The sequence below is a fragment of the Sinohyriopsis cumingii genome, chromosome 18 (genome assembly GCF_028554795.1).
Source record: "Sinohyriopsis cumingii isolate HCF-2022 chromosome 18, ASM2855479v2, whole genome shotgun sequence".
NCBI classification, from domain to species: domain Eukaryota; kingdom Metazoa; phylum Mollusca; class Bivalvia; order Unionida; family Unionidae; genus Sinohyriopsis; species Sinohyriopsis cumingii.
Window position 1 is genome coordinate 56,295,383 of NC_142978.1, and position 25,214 is coordinate 56,320,596.

Sequence of the window (25,214 nt, forward strand, 5' to 3'; positions counted from 1 at the left end):
TTGACTTGTTGAGCATATTGGATGCTGTGGGATACAAGTAAAATGAGTGGATATGATTTAGCCTAGTCATTAACATTGATAAAGCAGGTCCATGTATAATAAGGAACATGGTACAGTTTAAGAACAAAGTAGCTGTTTTTACCTGTCATTTTAGAGGATTAATAAAGTTCCAAATATCAGTAGTGTTTATCCCACTGTCTCATATTCTTCATGATTTGTATTGGGGATCGATTGCTTGTGTAAATTTTGTGCCCTGCCCTAGAATTATGAAAAGTAGTGCATACATTAGCTAAATTGGGAATTTTCAGAAAAAAGATCAGAAGAAGACTGCATTTATACTAACATGCTAAGCACAGCCATACAACTCTTAGCATTGTCTTCAAGTTGGTTAAATTATTGTAATATAGTTAGTGAGCAATTTCACATAATTCAACATGGCAACATTTTATACTTTCCCATAATATGACCATGATGAATACAGATTTTACATTTGTTTAGTTCTTTCACTTTTTTTGCTTTGAAATACAGGAAGGGAACAAAGATTTGGTTGCTTTACTGTCTGAATCTTCAAACTGACTCTGGACTTTTAAGATTAGTGTGGATAAACTAATTTTGAACCTGTTTGGGAGAATAACCCCTTCCACCAACATGCAAAACATGCTTTCACAAAATAGGTGGTCTCTCATTTAAGAGGTGAGTTCATGACTTGAGTAAACTGTCTCAAGGTGGGTTTGACAGTGTACAGATTTGTGGGACTGGGGATGAAAATGCCTGTTTATGGATTGGGAATGGGGCCTAGAAAAATCATTGTTTATTGATTGCAGAATTGAGGATGGGGCCTTGGAAAATCTGTGTTTATGCAGGCTTTAACTGATTTTTATGACTGTTAGCTAATATTTGGTTATGAGTGAAATACATACATGCCTTGTTATGAAATATCTGTGCAGCAAGCACTTATAATTTGTCTACATATAACTATTAAATACTGCTGCTGGTACACTTGTTGCTACATATCAGTGTAGAAGATATGATGCCCTTATAATTGTAACTTGAAGCACATGATGCAAGGCCCTTTTGTAATGATCTATAGTGTTTGGAAATAATCTTTTTTGTCAGGCTGCCAGGATATCACCAAGGATCCAGAGTATGCAGATGTGTATGACAGTCTTCCAGTTGAAGCTCCTGGTGACAATGAGATGGCAGAAGAACGAAGGTTCTTTATGTCACACGTAGACAACATCTCCATGCAAATTGTATTTTTTCAGCGCAAAGTTCAGCACCACAAAGAACTCTTTTTAATGGACTGTGATTGGCTTGTATCGAGTGTTGTCAAATTATTAGATGATAAACTGAATCACACAGATTACGAGAGGATAAATTCTCGTCTCCAGATGCATGAAAAAATGATTAAAGAGAATCTTGAGAAGAAAGCAGAAATTCGCCGTCAGATGCAGCTGCTGAAGTTTATTAGTTACATGACACCATTTTTGATGGGGATGAGGAAGAGGATGAAGATTCCAGACATTAGCAGACTGCTTCCCAATCTTACAGGTAATCAAAGATCATTGTATTGAAAATGTCTCTATACCAGTCTAGTTGTAGATATGTTGTATAGAGACACCCATTGATATGCTGGTATCTTCTAAACATAATTGATCTTAGTTTACATAGTTTATGCTCTGCTAATAAATACTTTTGAAAGATGGACATATGTAAGGTGAAATAGTGTGCATCTGCAAAAAGCATCATGGAGTGATTGTTTGGATCCCTACTTTCTTAGGCTGTGACTGAAATTTTATTGTATATGGTATGGGGGAAATGAGGCACTGCCTTAAGCAGAGACATTACAGCTGTTTATCATGCCTAAATCAGAGACATTTACAGCCATTTTATCATGCATAAAGAAGAGACATTACAGCATTTTATCTTTATTATCGGCACAGCAGAAGTGATAGGTTGTTACAGCAATGACACTTTGTTGTATGCATTAGAAAGGCATACAATAACAGAGATGTTACAACTAAATACAGAAAACTGCTTGGCTATCATTGTACAACATTGCCAAATACAGTTTGTTAAAAGGCATTTAATAACTATATAACTGATATGAGTACCTCAGTGTTCAGTTGCAGATAGTCACTTAATAAGTGCTTGGTTATGGCAGTTGATCTAGATGTTAAGCACCTACATGATCAGTTTGAATTGTTGTAATATTAATGTATGTTACAGGTTTTGTTATGCTCACACCAAAGCAACTGCATGCAGTTGTCATTGTTATGAGGGGATTCATTGACTGACTCCAAGGCCAGAATCTGCAGACTAAAGCAAATACCTTAATATTTTTATTTGCCAAATGCATTGTTGTTATGAAAATGAATTACCAACTTAAAATATTGCCTTTGGTTATTTTGGTAGTTGCTATCACTAACATAGAAATTCAAGCTTTCAGTATTCTTTGTTCACTGGAAAAATGGGTGTAGCTTTGCATCTTGATACAAATGTAAGCTGTATTCTTTTTAATGTCAGAGGACTTTGGTCAAGCTGTTGTTAATGGCATTGCTTTTACTTATTTGTATTTTTGACCCCATATTGGCCAAGGTGTCACTGTCTAGTCAAACGTTCAGTGAGTCATTATTAATTAAACAATCCAATTTCTGTGTGAAATACTCAAATTTATCGGTATGAATTATTTTAAACTTTTATTCTGTTCTCAAGTGTCGTACCAAAGACTTATAAAAATGATACTAGCAGCTGCCTCTCTAGGCTCTCAGCATTAAGAGGTTAGTGTTGGGACTTTCAGGTCCGCTTGGTGTCAAGATAATGTGACCGGGTGGGAAAAGATGTTACATGTCCATTGCATCATGCGCTAGACATCACTGTTAACTGCCACACTGCAGACATTGTTAAAGCTATGTTCAAAATCTAAATCACACACACATACACACACACACATTTTTGTATTTGGTGGATATCGAGGACTTGCATATGGAACTGCATACCGAGGACATTTGTTCTGATGATGTTAGAATGAAAAGAAATACAGTTTGAGGCAGTAAATTAATAGCAAATGATGATGTGTCAAGGAGGGATCTGTATTATCAGCTGTGAAGAATATGAAATTTAGCAATGCAAGTGAGCATGCACATGTTTACACAAATATTCTGTATAATCCATGCAAACTAAGGACGCACACTATTTGGCAAAATCATGGAGACCATTGACATTGGTACAATATGACCAACGAGGACATGCTTGCATATTTAGTCCAGTCTCAACAATCAATACAACCACTCAGGTGACCTAGTGGTTAGAGCATCCACCTCGGATGAGAGAGGTTACAGGTTGGAACCAAGGCAGAGTCATAACAAAGACATAAAAATGGTACCAACAGCTGCCTCGCTAGGCACTCAGCATTAAGAGGTGAGTGTTAGGACTAGTCAGCCTGGTGTCAGAATAATGTGCTCGACATCACTATAAGCTGCCGTACTGCAGATATTGTAGTGATATGACTGAAAGATTTTTAAAGCTACGTTAAAATCAAATCCACATCACATACTAGTATTAAGAAACTCTAACCTCTATAAGGTTTTTGTCTACAACTGTTCTTTAGGGCAATTACATTATTATTTGAATGTATATCTTGTTGTTATTGACTGACTGATCAATTTATTGATTGACTGATTGTCCTGCAGTTAGACTTTAGTACAACATAACACACTTTGGACTAATCCATTGCTTTGGAGATCATACTGTAATAAATTTGGAGTATGTACATTTGGTTATAGCGTCCCATTTTAAGGAATTCTTAGATTTGTGTGATTGCTTGCTTGATTATTGGAACTTGATTCAATGGAAATATTCCTTAGTCCAAAATAATTCGCCAGTTAGTAGGAGCAAACATCATGGAGTGAAGTGTTAATGAGCTTCCGTGATGTCATGGTTGACTTTAAGTGAATTCAGGTCAAAGCCGCATGGGTGTCCCTGGAGTAATATAGTCCCTATTAAAACCTAATAGTGTACATTGGTGGTGTGACTGCAGTGGCAGTATTTACGGTAGGAGACAGGTAAATTACACAAAGGAATAAACAAGAAGGGACTTGGCAGATACCGTTTATGTTGCCATGGTGGCAAATATGATGCAATTGTACTGGTGAAATGTGCATTGAAACCATGAATTGACTGGCCTAAGGTGGCGCAGTAAAAATAGCTCCCTGTGTTAGGGGAGAGTTGTATAGTTTCTATAGCATGAACTGCTGACAGTATGGAAAGTTGATGAAGATAAACCATGCAGATGTGCGGTTGATAGATATTTGTCAAGTTTTGAGATCTGTGGTCTTGCATTGATTAGTGTAAAATTTATGTATAGAATGGACACTTTGGTCTTTCTAACATACAACTAAAGTTGTATGGAAGTCTTTGGAAATTTAGGGTAAACTTATGACTTCTAGCGGAATCGCACCAGGGTTTGACACCGCTTGGTCAAGCAAATACCCCTGGCTTGTAACAATACTGTTTGGCTGGATTTGAGCTTTTATGGCAGGAAACTCGCCTTATCAACAATGACTATTGGTACAACACTCTCTTGGTTCACTCTCCTAATCACTTAGTTTATACATTTGCTAGTTCAAGGTACCACGTAAAGGTGTTTTGTATCGCTGATTGGAAGTTTTAAACAGTTTTTTTTCTGCGTTGCCTTCTGTATAAAACATGCTGAAAAAGGACTAAATGATTAAGAATATTACAGCCTAATGCAGCTCTAAATAATGTTCTTTTTCGTTATAAACACAAGTTGGTCTGGTAGAACGTTTTGGCTATTGTTAAAAACCTCTTTAAATTTGGGAAAACAATATAGATTGACATCTTGTTTTTACATTTTGTGTGTTGTTTTAAAAAGACTTCATTTACAACATAACTATCAATACAAATATTAAGTCATGATATGTTAAGCAAAGTCATCAAATCACCAACTGAAGCAAGTATACACATTTATAAAAACACTGAATGCATTCAACAGTTTATGATTGCTAGCATGTATAGTTGCAGGTTTTAAGAGGGCAATAATGAAAAATATATTGCTGTAATTAAATGTTTTATTTTGGGACTGATCATCTTGATGATGAATGTTTCACCTCTATATGATACATTTATTTTTATATATATTTACTGAAGTTCGTGTGCATATAACTTCCAAATTCGATTAGTGATAATTAGATCTCACCTTAATATGATTTTTCACTTGATTCACATCTGTTCTCTCCTGTTTGAATACTGAGGAGGCAAATGATGAAATAGGGGTGGATATAGCTCATTTAATAATCGTAAAATAAATTTTGCATATCAAGGATGTCTTTTCTTAATCTTTATGTTTGTAAAATCTCGCCGCAAACAGGATGTTTTAACTTTACAGATGGGTCAGATAATTAGGCAATTTCAGAACAACTCTGCAGTGAATTCATGCACATTTCCAAAAGCATTTTGATGTACCTCTTTTGTTCATGTTGTAGATTTATTTGCATGTATTGGGCATGTATGGTATTAATGTATCATGAGTTTCCCAACACTGTTGTCTCACATGCATGAAATATTAATAAAAAATACAAGGGACTGTTATATGCACCAGCTTATCTTCTTTTAGTTTAGCTTAAAGTAGTTGGTATCTGATGCTTGGATCTAAAGGGAGATAATACATTTTTGCAACGTGTAATTTGATAGTGGAGATCTCTCTACAAGTTTTCCACTGGGCAATCGAGGACATGGTTTCGGGTGTATGTATCACCAGCTTTGGAAGAAAGATACACTCCAAAATCATGAATAAATACCAAGCATGTAAAGTGGGACCTTCCTACAGATCATGATTTTATGTTATTCTAAGCTAAAATAGTTGGGAGAAGCAAGATTTTCCCAAGTGAGGACTTCCTCATTTGGAGGTGTGTCCTGGTATGTTGGTGTGTAATCTCATGAATGTCCTCAGTTTACACCAAATACAAATGCATGCGTGCACGCACACACACACACACACACATGCACACACAAACACACACACACACAGACACACACATACACACACACACACACACACATTTTTTGAATTTAGGTGGTACCTGAAAGTACTATTACCCATGTTTATAATCTCATTCTTTAAATATTTTTTTTAATTTGTAAAAGACAACATTAGACTGTAGAATTATCATGAAAAAGGTCGAAAGGTTACACATGATCTTAATCTGAGCACTGGCTTTGTTTATTTTGGGGGGGAATTTTCAGAGTGTTCTTATTGCCGACTTCACACTTTTATTGTTTTTTTTGTTTTTGTTTTGACAACTCTACTTGCTGTTTCCTCAAGAAATGTCTGAGAGTGTATGGAATGGGTATATTGCATATAGTGAAATGTAGCTCAAGAAAAGTACTTAAAAAATGAGGCATTTTGTAAGTTATGCTATCAATTCATTTGTTTTCAATCAGTTGTTATGGTTGTATGTAAAATGACATTTTTATTCATACTCAGATTCATGGATTTGAGAAATGGACCTATTTTTTTCAAAAGAAGAAACCTTCTTTGTTGGGTCTTTAAATTTCTGATGTGAAATCAATATAAATTTATACCTTGTAAAAAATAATGAAATCAAGCTATTTGAATATTTATGATGTATTTAATTTGAAGGTTTTATGCAGATTTTTATAATATAAATATTAATTAGCTGTACAGAAATATTAATTTAACTCAAAGGGAAAATAATACAGCATAGAACTTTATATTCAGGACAAATGCCCCAGCATGCTGATGAAACACAATCATTGGACTTGTCCAAGACATTGTAAATAAGATGGAGAATTGACAATGTCTTTACTGTAATAATGTCAGATTTAGACATGAAATTTACCACTACAGGCCATTGTAAATACCATTTGTATACTGTAATAATGTCAGATTTAGACATGAAATTTACCACTACAGGCCATTGTAAATACCATTTGTATACTGTAATAATGTCAGATTTAGACATGAAATTTGCCACTACAGGCCATTGTAAATACCATTTGTATACTTTAATAATGTCACACTTAGATATGAAATATGCCACTTCAGGCCATTGTAATTACCATGTATATACAGTAATACCACATTTAGACATAAAGTATGCCACTACAGGCCATTGTAATTACCACATGTATACGGTAATAATGTCGCATTTATATATGAATTATGCCACTACAGGCCATTGTAATTACCACATGTATACTATAATAATGTTACATTTAGGTATGAAATATGCCATTACAGGCCATTGCAATTACCACATGTATACTGTAATAATGTCACATTTAGGTATGAAATATGCCACTACAGGCCATTGTAATTACCACATGTATGCTGTAATAATGTCACATTTAGGTATGAAATATGCCACTACAGGCCATTGTAATTAATTGACAAAGGGAAGGAGAATATGATGTATATGGTGGGAGGAGAGGAGGGAATTATAGTGAAATCTTGACGTTGCTTTTTTTATCATTTCTCAATATACAAATTGCTGTCTTGCATACCATGTAATACTGTGATAAAAACTAAACTCCTCCTGAATCCTTCAGTATTTGTGAAAAAGTTTGTCTGTATTGCTTGTACAAGATATAAAGTCTTAATCCACTATATAAATCAGTGGCACTCAAACTTGTTTGGGTCACTCCCCCCTTAGTTATCCTCAGCACCCCCCATAAAAAGTATTATGCAGCATTAGTGCCCCCCCATAATACCACCACCCACTTTGTGAATCACTGATATAAATCATACAGTAATGTCAACTCCCGTTCCACATATTGGTTGCTTTTATATACTTAATGTACATGTGCATATTTAGTGATTCTGTATTGGAGTATTACCTTATTATTGTGTGGAATTTATAACAGCTTTTAATAGAAAGGCTAATAATGTATTTATGGTAAATAAGTAAATTCATTTTTGGAAAACAGGGTCTATTCTAGTTCACACAATAGCATGATTTGCATTAATTTCTAAGAATCACATAGAAAAATGAACAGATTGACTGACATTTTTGTATTATTTTCCATTTCTGTCTTCTTCAACATATCTTGCCATTCAGAAAATTGCCCCTTTTTACAAATGGAGGGGGAATTTCTCCTTGGTTTTACATTTGTAGAATAGACCCTGGGATAATTAATACATTATTGTGTGCTATGTATTGTGTATTAATTGCGTTTAATTTTACATATCTTTTCTCACATATTATCCAGACAGAAAGAAAAAGAAGAGTAAGACGCTGATTTCCTTTGCAGTTTCACTAAATCCCTCAGTTTATTTGTGAAGATTGACCATATTGCTATAATTTTGTTTTTTATTTTCATTATTTTTGCTCCAATCTAACATTGTTTTAACTGAAATTGTTCCATATTGTAGTTGTGCATTTTATCTACCATTAAGATAATTGGCGTTTTTATTTTTAGTACTTTTCTTTTGTTTATGTTTGCTGATGATAGTGTTGGTCATCAGTCTGAATGATAAAGCCTAAATAAATTCTGTGATATGTTCATATGATTTCCTACTGTATATACTATCATTCAGTTGGGTTGAACTGCAGACTACACAATCCAGTATGTTATTCAACCTTTTGCTAAGATTGTATATACTACCGTCCAGTCAGACTGAACTGCAGACTACACAATCCAAGATGTTATTCAACCTTTTGCTAAGATTGAGACCAGCACCACTCAGCCGTCTAATATTATTTGTGTAGAACTATACTGAATGAAAAAATCATTTCTGTCTTCTGCAATTCAACCGTGGAACATATTACCAATTGAAATAATAAGTAACCCATCCATTTTAAATCTGAAAACTTTGCCTGAATTAGAACACACATAAAATTCCTTCATATTATTTTGTTGGTGGTCAGGTGGATCAAGTTCAGCATATGCGATTGATAACCAGATGCAGTAGCTTAAATGACGATTTATTCCTAAATCACGTTTTTCACAATTTAGTTACTTCACATGCAGACAAGTAGAAACAAGTGGACACTTTCTGTTAGAATGTCAAAGATATGCAACTCTAAGACTTTGTGTTCTCTTCATATTGCCGTAACAACTTAAGACATTATCACATTATTGTAATGACTTAGGATATTATTTTCTAGCAATACTATGTACTCTGATGAAATTAAGAACAAACACAAGCAGTGCAAATATCCATAAAATTGTCAAAAGATTTTTCAAATCAATACACCAGTTACAACCACACATATGTATTCCAGCCTTTCTTACCATTATATGACCTTTGAAATAATTACACTATAATTGATCATGTACATATTAATTTGTATTAATCATCTATCTACTATAAATAAGTAGACAATAATTAATTTCTAAAATTTCTCTGTAGTAGGAGAAACAGTTTTCTACAAGTATGCAGCTTTTTACTGAATCCCCAGATATTGTATTACGAATGATGTGTGATGATATTCTCTTGAATAAATAATTCAGAACAAACTAGTTAGGACTGCCATCACATAATACAGTTTGTTAGGACTGCCATCACATAATACAGTTTGTTAGGACTGCCATCACATAATACAGTTTGTTAGGACTGCCACTGCATAATACAGCTTGTTAGGACTGCCATCACATAATACAGTTTGTTAGGACTGCCACTGCATAATACAGCTTGTTAGGACTGCCATCACATAATACAGTTTGTTAGGACTGCCATCACATAATACAGTTTGTTAGGACTGCCATCACATAATACAGTTTGTTAGGACTGCCATCACATAATACAGTTTGTTAGGACTGCCATCACATAATACAGTTTGTTAGGACTGCCATCGCATAATACAGCTTGTTAGGACTGCCACTGCATAATACAGCTTGTCATGAGTGCCATCACATAATACAGATTGTTAAGACTGCTATCAGATAATACAGTTTGTTAGGACTGCCATTGCATAATAGTTTGTAAGGACTGCCATCACATAATAATTTGTAAGGACTGCCATTGTCTAATTCAGTTTATTAGGACTGTTCAACAGAATGCAGGTTGTTCAGAGTAATTGAAGATTTAACACAGACCCAGTCTGCCAATGCATTATGTGATGGCAAATCAGTTCAATGATTTTTGCAGTTGGACCTAACTTATACTTGAGTATATGCAGTATATACACTAGAACTCTTGAGTATATGCGGTATATACACTAGAACTCTTGAGTATATGCAGTATATTCACTAGAACTCTTGAGTATATGCAGTATATTCACTAGAACTCTTGAGTATATGCAGTATATACACTAGAACTCTTGAGTATATGCAGTATATACACTAGAACTCTTGAGTATATGCAGTATATACACTAGAACTCTTGAGTATATGCAGTATATACACTAGAACTCTTGAGTATATGCAGTATATACACTAGAACTCTTGAAATGCTGAGAGGCCAAATGTTTGCTTGAATTTTGGAAGTACTGAGTTTTCCATTATCACATACAAAATGTTTCACTCCAAGACTGTCATTCAATTTATGGTGAATACTTGAGTGATTATTTGTTATGTGTTTAGGCTCTCATAAACAGTAACAAGAACAGAGTAAAAACAACAAGCTTTGTAAAATTTAACAAATAATTTATTTCTCTAGAAAAGCAAGGTTAAAGCAAGAAAAAAACTTACAGTTTTAAGAATCAAATAAAAATATAATTAAAGAACTAATATTTAGAAGTCCTATTAATGAAATATTCTAATGAATTTGAGTTTTGAGTCCAGACAAAAATCCAAAATCAAAGGCAATGATGTATACTGTAGTCAATATAGTACTGAAGTGTCAATAGTTCTCTGTTGAACCACAGAAAATGATATTCCAGTTTTGAATTCCGAATAAAATTTCAATAAATGTCTTTGTCCAAGAAACATGCATGAGCACTTAATTATTCCCAGGGAAAAGAATTAATAATTCTGTAAAATAGAACTTCAACTCAAACTGGTCACAACAAAACAAACACCTTGACATATAAATGGTTTAAAGCCCAACACAATTATCTCTCAAAACATCACTATTAAATCTGGCTGCTTTGCAAAACAGATGCCCGGATAAAGGTCAACCCTCCATTAAAACCAGAATTAAGAAATAATTGCTATATGTTTAAAGTCATGTACTCCCAGTACAGCCTCAATTTTATTCCATAAATCCCACACTAAGAATGAATAAAAAAAATTAAAAATAGTTGTTTACTTCAACTGTCACTTATTCTAAATAAAGGTCAGGAACTAGGTCAGCATTTGATACAAAGTTCTAATGTTAGGTTTTCGAAAAACTGAACCATATTTCCAGAAAATTTCAAATCCAGTAGTAAATAAAATTACATTAAAATAGCATGAAATGGTATTTTAAAAAATTAAAACTATCAAACAAACAATTAAATTAAATCAAATATAAATCAAATATACATAACATAAAATATGATTTATACAGATGTATTTATGAAGAAAGGAATTATTTAAAAATCATTTAAAAATGTACTTTTCATGTTTGAATTTTCTGTTTGTTCAAGATAATCTAAATGATTTTTATTATTAGATAGGTTTTAATGACAGGGATTTCATGGATACTTTAGCATTTGCTTTATGAACTTGACTGACTTTGGAAAAGTACCTTCAATATCACCACTTAAGCATCATATGAGTTTATAGCAGTACCATGCTGACAAGAAACAGTTATTACCAGTAATCTGTTGAAGTTTGCAATATCAAACTGGAATTGTTTTGAAAATGTGTTTCCTTTTCCTCCAGTATGGTTGAAATGTGTTTTCATCTTCAGTAAGCTGGTTGCAAAAGCACTAGAGTTCAATTTTGTGTGTTTCACTCCATTGATGGCAACATACATGTAAATGCATAGCTCACATGGTCAGTAAAATCTGACTGCATCATGCAAGATTAAAACAAAGGCTTTGAACAGAGAGGTTGAGTATGTTGTATGATGGGAGACATGATAATGGAGAGAGTTTGAGTATGTATGATGGGAGACATGGTAATGCAGAGAGGTTGAGCCTGTTTGTATGATGGAAGACATACTTTTAACAGAGAGGGTGAGTATGTTTATTTGATGGGAGACATGGTAATGGAGAGAGTCGAGTATTTTTGTGTGATGGGCGACATGGTAATGTAGAGAGGTTGAGTATGTTTGCATAATGGGTGACATGATAATCTTGAGAAGCTGAGTAGGTTTGCAAGAAGGGAGACATGGTAATGTAGAGAGGTTGAGTATGTTAAGCTTGCATGATGTGAGATGTGGTAATGCAGAGAGGCTGAGTATGTTTGTATGATGGGAGACATGGTAATGCAGAGAGGCTGAGTATGTTTGCATGATGGGAGACATGGCAATGCAGAGAGGCTGAGTATGTTTGCATGATGGGTGACATGATAACCTTGAGAAGTTGAGTAGGTTTGCAAGAAGGGAGACATGGTAATGTAGAGAGGTTGAGTATGTTAAGCTTGCATGATGTGAGATGTGGTAATGCAGAGAGGCTGAGTATGTTTGCATGATGGGAGACATTGTAATGTAGAGAGGTGGAGTATGTCTATATGATGTGAGTTGTTGTTGTAGGGTTTAACGCCATTTTTCAGCACATGATAGGCTATACATGGCGGCCAGTATTAATGATGGAGGAAGAACCTGGGAAAACCCCGGAAAGAACCACTGACTCTTGAGAAGCTATTGGCAAGTTTTCTTGCATACCCACATTGGCCAAATCCGAGACTCGAACCTACGCAGACAGAGGTGAGATGGCAGTGATCCGTAATGGAGAGTGCTTTAGACCACTCGGCCACTTGGGGCCACATATGATGGAAGACATGGTAATGTAGAGAAGTTGAGTAAGTTTGTATGATGGAAGACATGGTAATGTAGAGAGATTAGTTTGTTTGTATGATGTGAGAGAAGTTGAGTATGTTTATATGATGTGAGACATGGTAATGCAGAGAGGTTGAGTAAGTTTGTATGATGTGAGACATGGTAATGCAGAGAGGTTGAGTAAGTTTGTATGATGTAAGACATGGTAATGCAGAGAGGTTGAGTAAGTTTGTATGATGTAAGACATGGTAATGCAGAGAGGTTGATTAAGTTTGTATGATGGGAGACATGGTAATGCAGAGAGGTTGAGTAAGGTTGTATGATGGGAGACATGGTAATGTAGAGAGGTTGAATAAGTTTGTATGATGGGAGACATGGTAATGTAGAGAGGTTGAGTAAGGTTGTATGATGGGAGACATGGTAATGTAGAGAGGTTGAGTAAGTTTGTATGATAGAAGACATGGTAATACAGAGAGGTTAGTTTGTTTGCATGATGAGAGACATGGTTATGCAGAGAGGTTGAGTATGATTATATGATATGAGACATGGTAATGCAGAGAGGTTGAATATGTTTGTATGATGGGAGACATTGTAATGTAGAGAGGTTGGGTATGTTTATGTGATGGGAGACATGGTAATGTAGAGAGGTTGAACATGTTTGCATGATGGGAGACATGGCAATGCATTTGAGTCAGCACTGGAGTTTTAATCCAAGGATTGGGTTTTAGTTACCCACACAGGTCAACCAACCAACCAACCAACCAGCCAACCAACCTTTATATGACATGTACAACTCACATGATGTCTTTTAAATCACTACATGTACATATCAGTAACATATAGGAGTACCAGTCACCCAGAATGAAAGTGTTTAAGAAGCAAAAATATGGTGGTTGCTTTTTAAAAATATAGACTTGGATTTTTTCCAGAAATAACATTTAATTTTAATTGAAATTATTTTCAGATTAAACAATTACAAGAATTTGCAAATCAGTTTTAGTTACATTTTTAATCATAAAAAGTATTTAAAAAAAAAAACGAGAAGTTAATGTGATTATAATTTATTGAATCAAAGTTTATAATGTCCTTACTACTATACAAATTAAAAAAATGTTATTGATCAAAATTACATGCTGTTATTTATTTAAGATATGCAAGAAATATGTATTGCTTCCTCTGAAATGCAGGTCACAGTCGCTCCCCACTACAGCCTTATCACAGCAGTAAGTTACCCTTTGACATCATGACCAGCATGGATACAAAGTATCTAGCAAGATAGAGCAACTAACTTATGTTTGATAATCCTAGAAAATGGCATGAAGATTTGCATGATAGATGAGAATAACAATACTCTTTATTGGACCTATTGTATGCACTCTTGAAGGAAAATGGAGGCCGTGGAAACACCTGCCCCCTCACTTCATAAAATCCTACTGACCACCATAGTGTTTGAGCTTGGTGAATCTGCAAAATCTACCTACCATCAACTATTAGACACGTGTTGCTTATTCAATAGGAGCCACGATAGTTCAGCTAATAATGCTTTGGACTGATGATTCAGGGGTCATGGACTCAATACTCGCCCTGGCCAGTCCTGGATGGCTGCATTGGTGTGACCTTGGGAAAGGCACTTTTCTTTCATTCCTGAACACAGTATAGCTAATAATGTGTTCAAGTGCCACTAATGCCAAGAAAAACAAAGTAGTTTTTAAAATAGATGAAGGGCAAGGGAAATCATCAATTATTGCCACTGTGTTGCATTGAAATTAGCATTTTGCAGAGCAGTACAGATGATTATTGTCTGCCTGGTAGCTTCAAATCAGAAGTTGTCAGAGCAGCCCATGATGGGGTGGGGTTTGTCAGTTCTTGCTTGTCCAGTGGTTTCATCTTCAAATCAATAGTTTTCAGAGTAGACTGTGGGCATTTGTCAGCTGTTGTCTGTACAGTGGCTTGAAATCAGCAGTTTTTAGAACAGACATGGGGAGGAGGTTCTCTTTTGTTGTTCATCTGGTGGCTTAAAATCAGCGGTTTTCAGAGTACTTGTAGGTTGCTCAATAGCCTGCCTGGTTTGAAATTATCAGTTTTTAGAGCAAACCAGGAGATTACATTAGTTGCTTGCTTGGTGGCTGTGAAATGAGCAGTTTTGTTTAGCAGACTGGTGGGTTTGTCAGTTATTGCCTGCCAGGTGTCTTGAAATTAGTAGTTTTCAGAACAGACCAGAGGAGATTTTCAGCTGTTGCCTGTACAGTGGCTTGAAATCAGCAGTTTATGGAGCAGACCAGGAGTGTGTGTCAGGTATTGCCTGCCAGGTGTCTTGAAATCAGTGGTTTTCAGAGCCAACCAGGATTTTGTTTCATTTGTTGCCTGAACAGTGGATTAACATTAACAGTTTTCAGAGTAGACCAGAGGGGATTTGTCAGCTGTTGCCTGTACAGCAGCTTGCGATCAGTGGTTTACAGAGCAGACCAGGAGTGTGTGTCAATTATTGCCTGCCAGGTGTCTTGAAATTAGGGGTTTACAGAGCAGACCAGGAGTGTGTGAAATTTTTTGCCTGCCAGGTGTCTTGAAATCAGTGGTATTCAGAACAGACCTGGAGTGTGTGTCAATTATTGCCTGCCAGGTGTCTTGAAATTAGTGGCTTTCAGAACAGACCAGGAGTGTGTGTCAATTATTGCCTGCCAGGTGTCTTGAAATTAATGGCTTTCAGAACAAACCAGGAGTGTGTGTCAATTATTGCCTGCCAGGTGTCTTGAAATTAGTGGCTTTCAGCACAGACCAGATATAATTTTTAAGTTTCAGAACCAGAGTTTGTGTCTGAATTTTAAACTTTCTGCCTTTTCATCTAAAGCAGACTAGTCTGCACTGCATTTAGATGAACCTTTAAAAAAAACCTGATAAGTTTGAGATTTGGAGTTAAAAGGAGCCATAATAAAAAAATCATGGATCCAATAAAGAATAAAAACAAGTCATATCTATTGCACATATGCAGGCAAAATAACAAATTCAAAATGATTTTAATACATCTAAGCAAACGGCAAAAAGAAAATCCATTGGAAATGTGTTTGGATGCAATGAGATGTAACCACCGAAACACATTTCCTAACCCCATATCAGATGAAAATAAAATGAATCTCCAGGGAAAATTAGAGTTTATGTTTTAGAATGCAAAATCAAACTTGAATTTTGTCAACTTAAGAAAGTCTTTTACATAAATTGAAACTTTGCCATCATGACCAAGCTTCCTCTTAATGCATTGAAGGTATCACTACACTATTTGAGTGAATCAGTTGTTATTACATCCTGTACATGAGTAAATCAGTTGTTATTACATCCTGCACATGAAGGTATCATTACACTAATTGAGCGAATCAGTTGTTATTACATCTGTACATGAGAAGCTCATTACATTTTCTACTGTTCTTTTTTATGAAAATTTGTCAACCAGTGAAGAATATTACTTGTATTAAACTGAAAGCAGTATCGAAAGTCTAAACAGAAAATAACACCTGCACTAGAGTCCAGTTATTTCATTTAAATTTTTCAGAAAAATGTTGCATAACCTATTTTGATATTTTGAATTTGTTGTGTCCAGTTTATTGCTTAACAATAAATGAGATAGTCTTGGTACATCTGAACTTATAACTAATGTACTGGATTTCTTTACAAATTTGGAATATAAAAGGAACTTAATGCAGTTATGCCTTGAATAGCATAAAAGGAAAAATTCATTGTGAACACATTTGTTCTAATTAAACATCTAGGATGCATTATAGATCATTGTTGTATACATGTAAATAAAATAAATAGATCAAATTTTAATTGGTGCATATTTTTTTGTAAGAATGCAGTGCTTGAAAATATAACGTTTGCCCTCGTCAGGGTAAAGCATAGACTTCCGACAAGTTCTCTTTTCTTGTAATTACACACTCATTTGGACCAAGATTGCATAACTTGGACATTATTTGAAACTTCATCTGAATGCAAAGAAAATTTGATTCTATAGTTCTTCCAATTTGATGTGACCTTTATATTTTTTGGTTCTGGCACCATAACTAGAGCCTGTCTTTGCAATAGTCATAAGTCTTACATTTATTGAAAATTTGATTTGTCTATTTGCAGTGACCTAGTGAGCTATATTACGGTATATTTTGGAACCTGGTCTGCTCACTTGTGAGAAGAATTTACTACATTTTTTGCTCAGAAGGCATCAGATTTTAAAATTCACCATTCCCAATGGTTTAAATATCTTCTGACAATATGAAATCAATATGGGAATGGGTTTGTGACACTCCTTTTCATTCCATAGTATTTATGCCAATGTTAAGTTGTGCCATTGTTAATATATGCTGATTTTAATGTATGCCAGTATTAAGGCAACTAACTTTCAGGTAGTTTTGTATTTATTTAAATGGCTTATGGACCTCAGAATGTCTCATATTTCACATTAGGTGTACATAAATTGTATACTTTCAATTTCTTGAATAAATAGAAGTCCCGTTTTAATGCCTGAGGGACATCTTACTTATAATACAACAACCTTGGTGGAAAGTTTTTAAATTTTAAAAGTTAAATATTTCAGAAACTACTAAAACTGAATATTACTGGTCTTCACAACTATAATATTGATTTCTTTGTAGAAACATGTTCAATCTAGCTTCGACATATCAAGAAAATGAGTCCTTGCGTTTGGATCTTGAAGTTTTCACATATGGTATGGCAAATGAGTCTTTGATTTTGGACCCTATAGTGTTCATACATGGTATGGCAAATGAGTCTTTGATTTTGGACCTTGCAGTTTTCACATATATTATGGCAAATGAGTCCTTGAGTTTGGACCCTGTAGTGTTCATATATGGTATGGCACACGAGTCCTTGAGTTTGGACCTTATAGTTTTTATATATGGTATGGCACACGAGTCCTTGAGTTTGGATTGTACAGTTTTCACATATGGTATGGTAAATGAGTCTTTGAGTTTGGACAATACAGTTTTCACATATGGTATGGCAAGTGAGTTCTTGAGTTTGGACCTTGCAGTTTTCACATATGGTAAGGCAGATGAGTCTTTCATTTTGGACCTTGCAGTTTTCACATATGGTATCTCATGACACTCCCATTAGACCACTGTCTTTTAAGGTAAATTGTGCTTTGGAGCAAACCACACTGGAACAAATATAACCAAATGTCACAGTTTTGTTTAAGTGTTGCTAAAGAGATTGATCATGCTGGGGGTTAGAGCTTCAGCCTTGGATGCAAGAGGTTGTGGTTTTGAACTTTGGCCAAGTTATAAAAAAATTTCTTGCAGCTGCCTTGCTTGCAGACATCATAGCGATATGACTAAAATCGTTAAAGCTATGTTTCAAATCTAAATCACACACACACACACACACACACACACACACACACACACTACAGATTTAGAAAAAGCAAATTTATCAAATAAATACAATGTTTGTCATCTCTTCAAGGTATCACTACACTAATAGCCAATCAACTTTTATTGCATCCTATTGTAATGCCTATGAATATCATTCATATTTTTCCCAGATTTTTCTGCAAGATTCTTTAACTGTTGAAGAGGGGCCCCGATTGGCTGAGTGGTCTAAAGCACTCTCCATTATGGATCACTGCCATCTCACCTGACTACGTTGGTTAGAGTCTCAGATTTGGCCAATGTGGGTATGTGAGAAAGCCTGCCAGTACCTTCTCATGGTTCGGTGGTTGTTTCCGGGGGTTTTCCCGGGTTCTTCCTCCACCATTAATACTGGCCACCATGTATAGCCTATCGTGTGCTGAAAAATGCGTTAAACCCTACATCAACAACAACAAAACTGTTGAAGAATGCTTTTTGTAGTTATAATATAATAGAACATTAAAGCTTAAAGCCTAAACAGAAAATGAAATGTTCATTGTGTTCAGCCATGTGTCGTTGCATAGGATGACAAAGCGAATGGTTATTATTTAGCTCATTCTGGAAAGGTCACTTGCACTTAAAATTCCAGTCATTTCTTTTACATGCAGTTTTTTCCTGAAAATGCTGCATAACCTATGCTGATTTTTTTATATATGTTGTGTCCACTTTAGAACATAAAATAAGTGATATAGTCTTGGTGCATCTGAACTTATAACCAGTGTACTGGATTGCATCATAAATGTAGAAATATGAAGGAAATATATAAGGAAGATAATTAATGTAGTGATGCATCAAAGAGCTTCAAAAGGCTGAGGTCATTTGAGGAAAAAGAGTCTACTATTTGAATTGCGTTTGGTACCTATATGCTAAAATAATGCCAAATTTAGGCATGATTGTATAGTTTATGTCTAGTAAAAAATGAATTCTTTGCATATTTTGGGCATTTATAATTTTTCTGATGCATTTCATTTAATGCTTTATTGAGTACAATGCATTTTTATCCCAGATGACCTTTGACCTATTGCATAACTTGTATGTCCGTTTGGAGAAAGTGCAGATATGTCTATTGGAATCTTTTTTCTGGATGAAGATATTTTTAGCACTTAATCAAGAGTTCTTTAGGATAATTTGGACCAATGTATTGGTGTTTTCCGTTTTATGGAAAAATGCTTTTTAAAAATTGAAAGCTATATTTCTGTTGTGCATATAACAGTTTTCTAGCCAAACTCTATACATACTTATGTCATTATATCCATATAATTGACCTTGGATGTCTATCTCCATATAATTGACCTTGGATGTCTATCTTTGTCCGTTATGATATAGATAGCCATCTTAATTTGACTACAAGAGAAAAGACCAGTATACATTTTTTATAGCTTTTGAGCATAATAAGCGTTAATTAATTTATTGAATACTTATCAGTGACATGAGAAAATTTTATTTCCCAGTTTTTTTGCAGCTTTCTGACAATGCAAGAGTGTTTGGTGTCTTGCCATGAAACTTGTTTGTGTTTTTATTAATGCATGTTTTCTTTATGTTTTAATACATGCATTGCAATAAACCTTGCTTCAGTGCATTTTCATGTGCATTTGTATTTGTGTTACCTTCTCGTTTGATATTTTTTGTTTGTGCATGTTAGTAATGTTCATTTTAAGTAGTTTTAGTACTTTCAGAAGTTCAGAGGCCAATAACTTTATACAAGGAGTTAATATGTACTTTTCATTTGAGCATGGAGCTTGCTGTGTGTGTGTGTATATATATATATATATATATATATATATATATATATATATATATATATATATATATATATATATATATATGGTACAGTTTTTGTTGACATGTAATTTCCTTTGTTTAGCTTTGTTTATTTAAAATCAAAATTAGATTCTTCATTCATTTATACCTTTGATGCATATCAGTATAAATTATATTTAGATCAAAGAATTTTTAAAGGATACTTTTTTCTATGCAATTAAATGTAGCTGTTGCCATGGTGCAAAGGTTTTTATCTCTCTTGCATCCAGAATGCATACATTTAATGAATTTGTATTTTAGACTGGACAAAATACATTCAATTTAATCAGATAAAACAAATGATACATAACAGCGAATGATTTCTAATTTTTTAAAATTTGTTTCAATAATTTTTGTTTAACTTAGCTGATGAATGCAGGACAGAACGAGAGTTGCCTCCCTTGTTTGTTGCACCAGACTTCAAGTGCAAGAACTTCAGCTTCAGGAATGAATATTTCAGTTTACATGGAGGTAATTGCTCTATTCATCTATTGTATGTACATTTAATGTATCTGATAATTAATTTACCTAATTCTGTTATAAAATTAAATTTCACTCTAAATTTCAGTTAGCACATATGTACTTTTGATGAAGGTTTGGGCCAAAGAAATATATGATGACACATTCTTGGCCCTTCCTTGATGAAACGCTGAGATGTAATTTGATGACATTAAGAATTATGTCGGGAAATATTTTTATATTAGGATGACAAAAGGATAAGTAACGACAAATGGATCATCATTTACCTTTTCTGTCACCGTTTTTTTTGTGGGTGAACAACATTTGAGGCAGATGTATTTTTCTTAAACTGTTTCTGAGGTTTTATCCAAGTCGGATTGAAAATGGTAAATGGTGTTCTGATTGATTATGATGATCATGATGATGATATCAAATGCTTGTGTTATTGCTGTCAGTGGTGGTCAATTCTTGTCTAACAGTACCTAATAAGACTGGAGGGTTAATACAGTGGACTGCTGGCAGAACAGTACCTAATAAGACTGGAGGGTTAATACAGTGGACTGCTGGCAGAACAGTACCTAATAAGACTGGAGGGTTAATACAGTGGACTGCTGGCAGAACAGTACCTAATAAGACTGGAAGGTTAATACAGTGGACTGCTGGCAGAACAGTACCTAATAAGACTGGAGGGTTAATACAGTGGACTGCTGGCAGAACAGTACCTAATAAGACTGGAGGGTTAATACAGTGGACTGCTGGCAGAACAGTACCTAATAAGACTGGAGGGTTAATACAGTGGACTGCTAGCAGAACAGTACCTAATAAGACTGGAGGGTTAATACAGTGGACTGCTGGCAGAACTGTGATGAATATTACTTTGATGAAATCCAAAATGTCAAGAATCAATGTAATCAAAGCAGTTCTTGTGCAGACAAAATAAAACAGAATTTTGTGTTTGTAAAATATATTCCCATACTTCATTTTTTAACCCTCATCCTTGAGTGTGAACCAGGTCTTAGGTAAGTCCTCGAGGCAAGGATGAACCTTTGGCCCAGTGTCAGTAGCATGTGTGCATTTACCTTATCTATTGTAAGTTCATACATAGAGAGGTCCCCTTGTTCCTTTTATCATCGCTAGTATTTATCTTATCATCTAGGGTAAATTTGTTCATACAGTGGTCACCATGTTCTTTTCATCATCCATAGTACATTTATCTTATCATCTAGGGTAAGTTTGTACATACAATGGTTCCCTTGTTCCTTTTATCATTGCTTTACATTTATCTTATCATCTATGGTAAATTTGTACATACAGTGGTTCCCTTGTTCCTTTTACCATCCATAGTACACTTATCTTAGCATCTAGGGTAAGTTTGTACAAACAGTGGTCCCCTTGTTCCTTTCATCATCCATAGTTCATTTATCATATCATCTATGGTAAGTTTGTACAAGCAGTGGTCCCCTTGTTCCTTTTATCATTCATAGTACATTTATGTTATCATCTATGGTAAGTTTGTAAAAGCAGTGGTCCCCTTGTCCCTATCATCATCCATAGTACATTTATCTTATAATCTAGAGTAAATTTGTATGCAGTGTTGCACTGTTCCTTTTGAAATCTACAGTAAGTTTGTACATGCAGTGGTCCCTGTATCTTTTATCATCTATAGTATAGTTGATCTTATCATCTTTAGTAAGTTTGTGTATGCAGTGGTTCCCTTGTTCCTGTTATCATCTACTGTACATTTATCTTATCTACAGTAAGTTTGTATACAGAGGCCTCCCTGTTCGTTTTGAAATCTATAGTAAGTTTGTATATACAATGGTCCCTGTACTTTTATCATCTATAGTACATTTATCTTATCATCTATTGTAAGTTTTTACACATGGTGGTTCCCCTTTTCCTATTATCAGTTATTTACATTTATTTTATCATCTACATTAAGTTTGTACACACAGTGATTCCCCTGTTTATTTTTCAGGAATACTGATTGATATCGAGACAGATGTGTTGGAAGAGGCACCCAGCGAGTACCAAGAGAAATATGAGGAGATTATAGCAGACTCGAAGGCATACCTCAACAAAATCCTGGATCCGGATGCTGCCATGATGGAGACCTACAGAATTCCTACCACCACCATTGGTGGAAAAAGGTGAAGTACATGTACAGGCCAGACTGTTGACATGAACACCTGTGTTTGACAGTCTTGTCATAAATGACAGGAAATAATACCTTCCATCAAATTCCTTTCATCATTGTGTTATATCAATGTGATTTAATTATGTAACAAGAAAAGATAAAACCTAACAATTATTTAAGTTTCTCAGATATAATTTTCCCCCCGAAAATATCAAATCAAACAAAGCGGAAGAATTTATAAATAATTTACAGTGTATGAATTCATAGAATGTTATCCTAAATTGTACTTTCAAATTCAGATCAATCTGGAAACTATCGAAAGTATCCCAAATAAATGTTTTAATGTGTCTTTATGCTAACATGCTTGTACCAATGAAAAATCACAGTTCTAAACCAGTAAGTTTTTACTTCAGAGCAATCCTGTCAAGAAGAATATCACTAAAGTGCTTGAAAGTTTTACATAAACAGATTAAATTATTTAAATGTTCAAGTGCTTGAATAATCTCACATAATCCTCACTGTTCTGTCTGTTTTTGACTAAATGTTTTCCACTCTACAAGTCCAACAAACATATTATAAATAAATCATGATTTCCTCTTATGTCTTACAAAACTGGCCTACGAACTGAAGAATCCTAATATGGTTCCTTAATTTTCTTATGTAGTCTCTGTGTGTGCACGAAATCAACAAATTCAGGGTCACTAAAAAGATTCTTGAACATTTAAGTCCTTAAATTATGACATGTTCCGACTTTCTCAACAACTAGAGCGTGCATGATCTCTACAGGATGAATGTACTCCTGTTATCATGCTATTTTGACACGATCTACATTAAAATAATGCATGGTGAACTTTGACCAAAATTGCTGTCGACTTGACCTTGGCAATTGACCTTTATTTAAGAATTGATATGAGCATCAAAGTTTCCTATACCAAATGTTGTCATATTCGTCAAATGTTGGAAAGAACTTGGGGAACCCTTCGTACTAAATGGCATGACTTTGTGTTGGTAAAGTCCATCTGGAGTCACAAATACCGAAATTTCCTTGTACTGGAATTTGCTAGAATCTTTTCAAAACATCAGACTTGTTGAAATAGTTGGCATTTTCAATCCTGTCAATGTAGTCATTGATCTTAGGATTTGGAAATCAATCTGTGTTAGTGATACTGTTTATTTTTCTGTAATCACTACACATACAGAAAGTCTTATCTGTTTTTGGCACTAGAATACAAGGTGAAATCTAGTCACTTTGTTCTTAGTTCAATGATATCATTCTCCAGCAGATGTTGTCTTCAGATAATCTCTTTTGATTGGACTCATATCAAAGCACTGACCCTATTTCAGATCTCCCCTTTAGCATTTGAGCCCAAGAAAGCCCAGGGAAGGAGTTTGTAGGCCTTTCCCCCATCATAAGGACTAGGGTGGATGGCCTCTTCCATTGGATCCCTTAAGTGCCAGGCCAGACCTCTTTTCAGAGGCTTGGTCTGGCATAATGGTAAATAGATGGGTCTTTTCTGTTCCATTAATGTTAGATCCACTATGTTCTTCAACAAGTTGAGTCTGGTGTGAATAACGGAAAAGTGCACTCCATTTCTCAGAAGGGTGCAGTAGAGAGGTCTTTCACCCGCAAGGTCACCAGGTATCCAAATCCCACTTTTTCAGTGATGGGTAAATCTACAATGGAGAGCCAGAGTCCCACAGAGTAGATATGGTGTGGGTCCATAGTGATCAGACTATATCTTCTTACCAACTTAGAGGGGGCCCCAAGTGGTCTAAAGCGTTGTCCGTTATGGATCACTGCCATCTCACCTCTGTCTGTGTGGGTCGAGTCTTAGATTCGACCAATGTTGGTATGAGAGAAAGCTTGCCAGTAGCTTCTCATGGGTCGGTGGTTCTTTCCAGGGTTTTCCCGAGTTCTTCCTCCACCATTAATACTGGCCGCCATGTCTAGCCTATCGTGTGCTGAAAAATGGCGTTAAACCCCACAACAACAACAACGACCAAATTAGAGAAATAGGAGCTTACTCCCTCAGGATATTTCACCTATGTGGAGATGAATTTCCTCAAATACAGGACAGACAGAGCAGGCTATATCCTGATACAATTGGAGGTGCTGATAGCAATGAACATTTTGTTTTCTCTTCATTTTCTCTCTCTCTGCTGGGGACCCTGTATTCCACAACAGACTTGCTCCCTCTCAAGTTTCTTCTTTCGCAAACTGGAAACCTCACAAGCACCCTCTGAATTATCGTTTTTCTAGGTAGGTGTGGATTCACGCTGCATGCCCTGAAATCCACTTCTATATACACACATCAGATTCAGAGTGGGACATCATCCATAGCTGAAATTCTTCAGGGTTCATGCCTGAGAAGAATCTGTCCTTCTCATCAACAATCTCGAAATGAGGGCAATGTTCTTCCATTGGCGTGTCAATTAAGTAAGATCTGGCTGCATGATTTCTCATTCAGTGACACATCAGTGATAGCATATCTCAGTAGGCAAGGAGATACACAAGCCCATTCTTTCTGCTGGGAAGTTTGGAACCTCCTTGCTGGTT

General features: G+C 35.2%; 1 protein-coding gene across 1 annotated transcript in view; it reads left to right on the forward strand.

Annotated features, from left to right (window-relative positions):
• LOC149776694 (ankyrin and armadillo repeat-containing protein-like) overlaps window positions 1-25,214 on the forward strand; it is a 131,545-nt gene that overhangs the window by 864 nt on the left and 105,467 nt on the right. Inside the window, exons 2-4 of the mRNA XM_089941331.1 lie at window positions 1,117-1,551; window positions 20,428-20,532; window positions 22,499-22,670. Of these exons, the coding sequence (XP_089797457.1) occupies window positions 1,117-1,551; window positions 20,428-20,532; window positions 22,499-22,670 (712 nt within the window). The remainder of the gene's footprint in view (window positions 1-1,116; window positions 1,552-20,427; window positions 20,533-22,498; window positions 22,671-25,214) is intronic.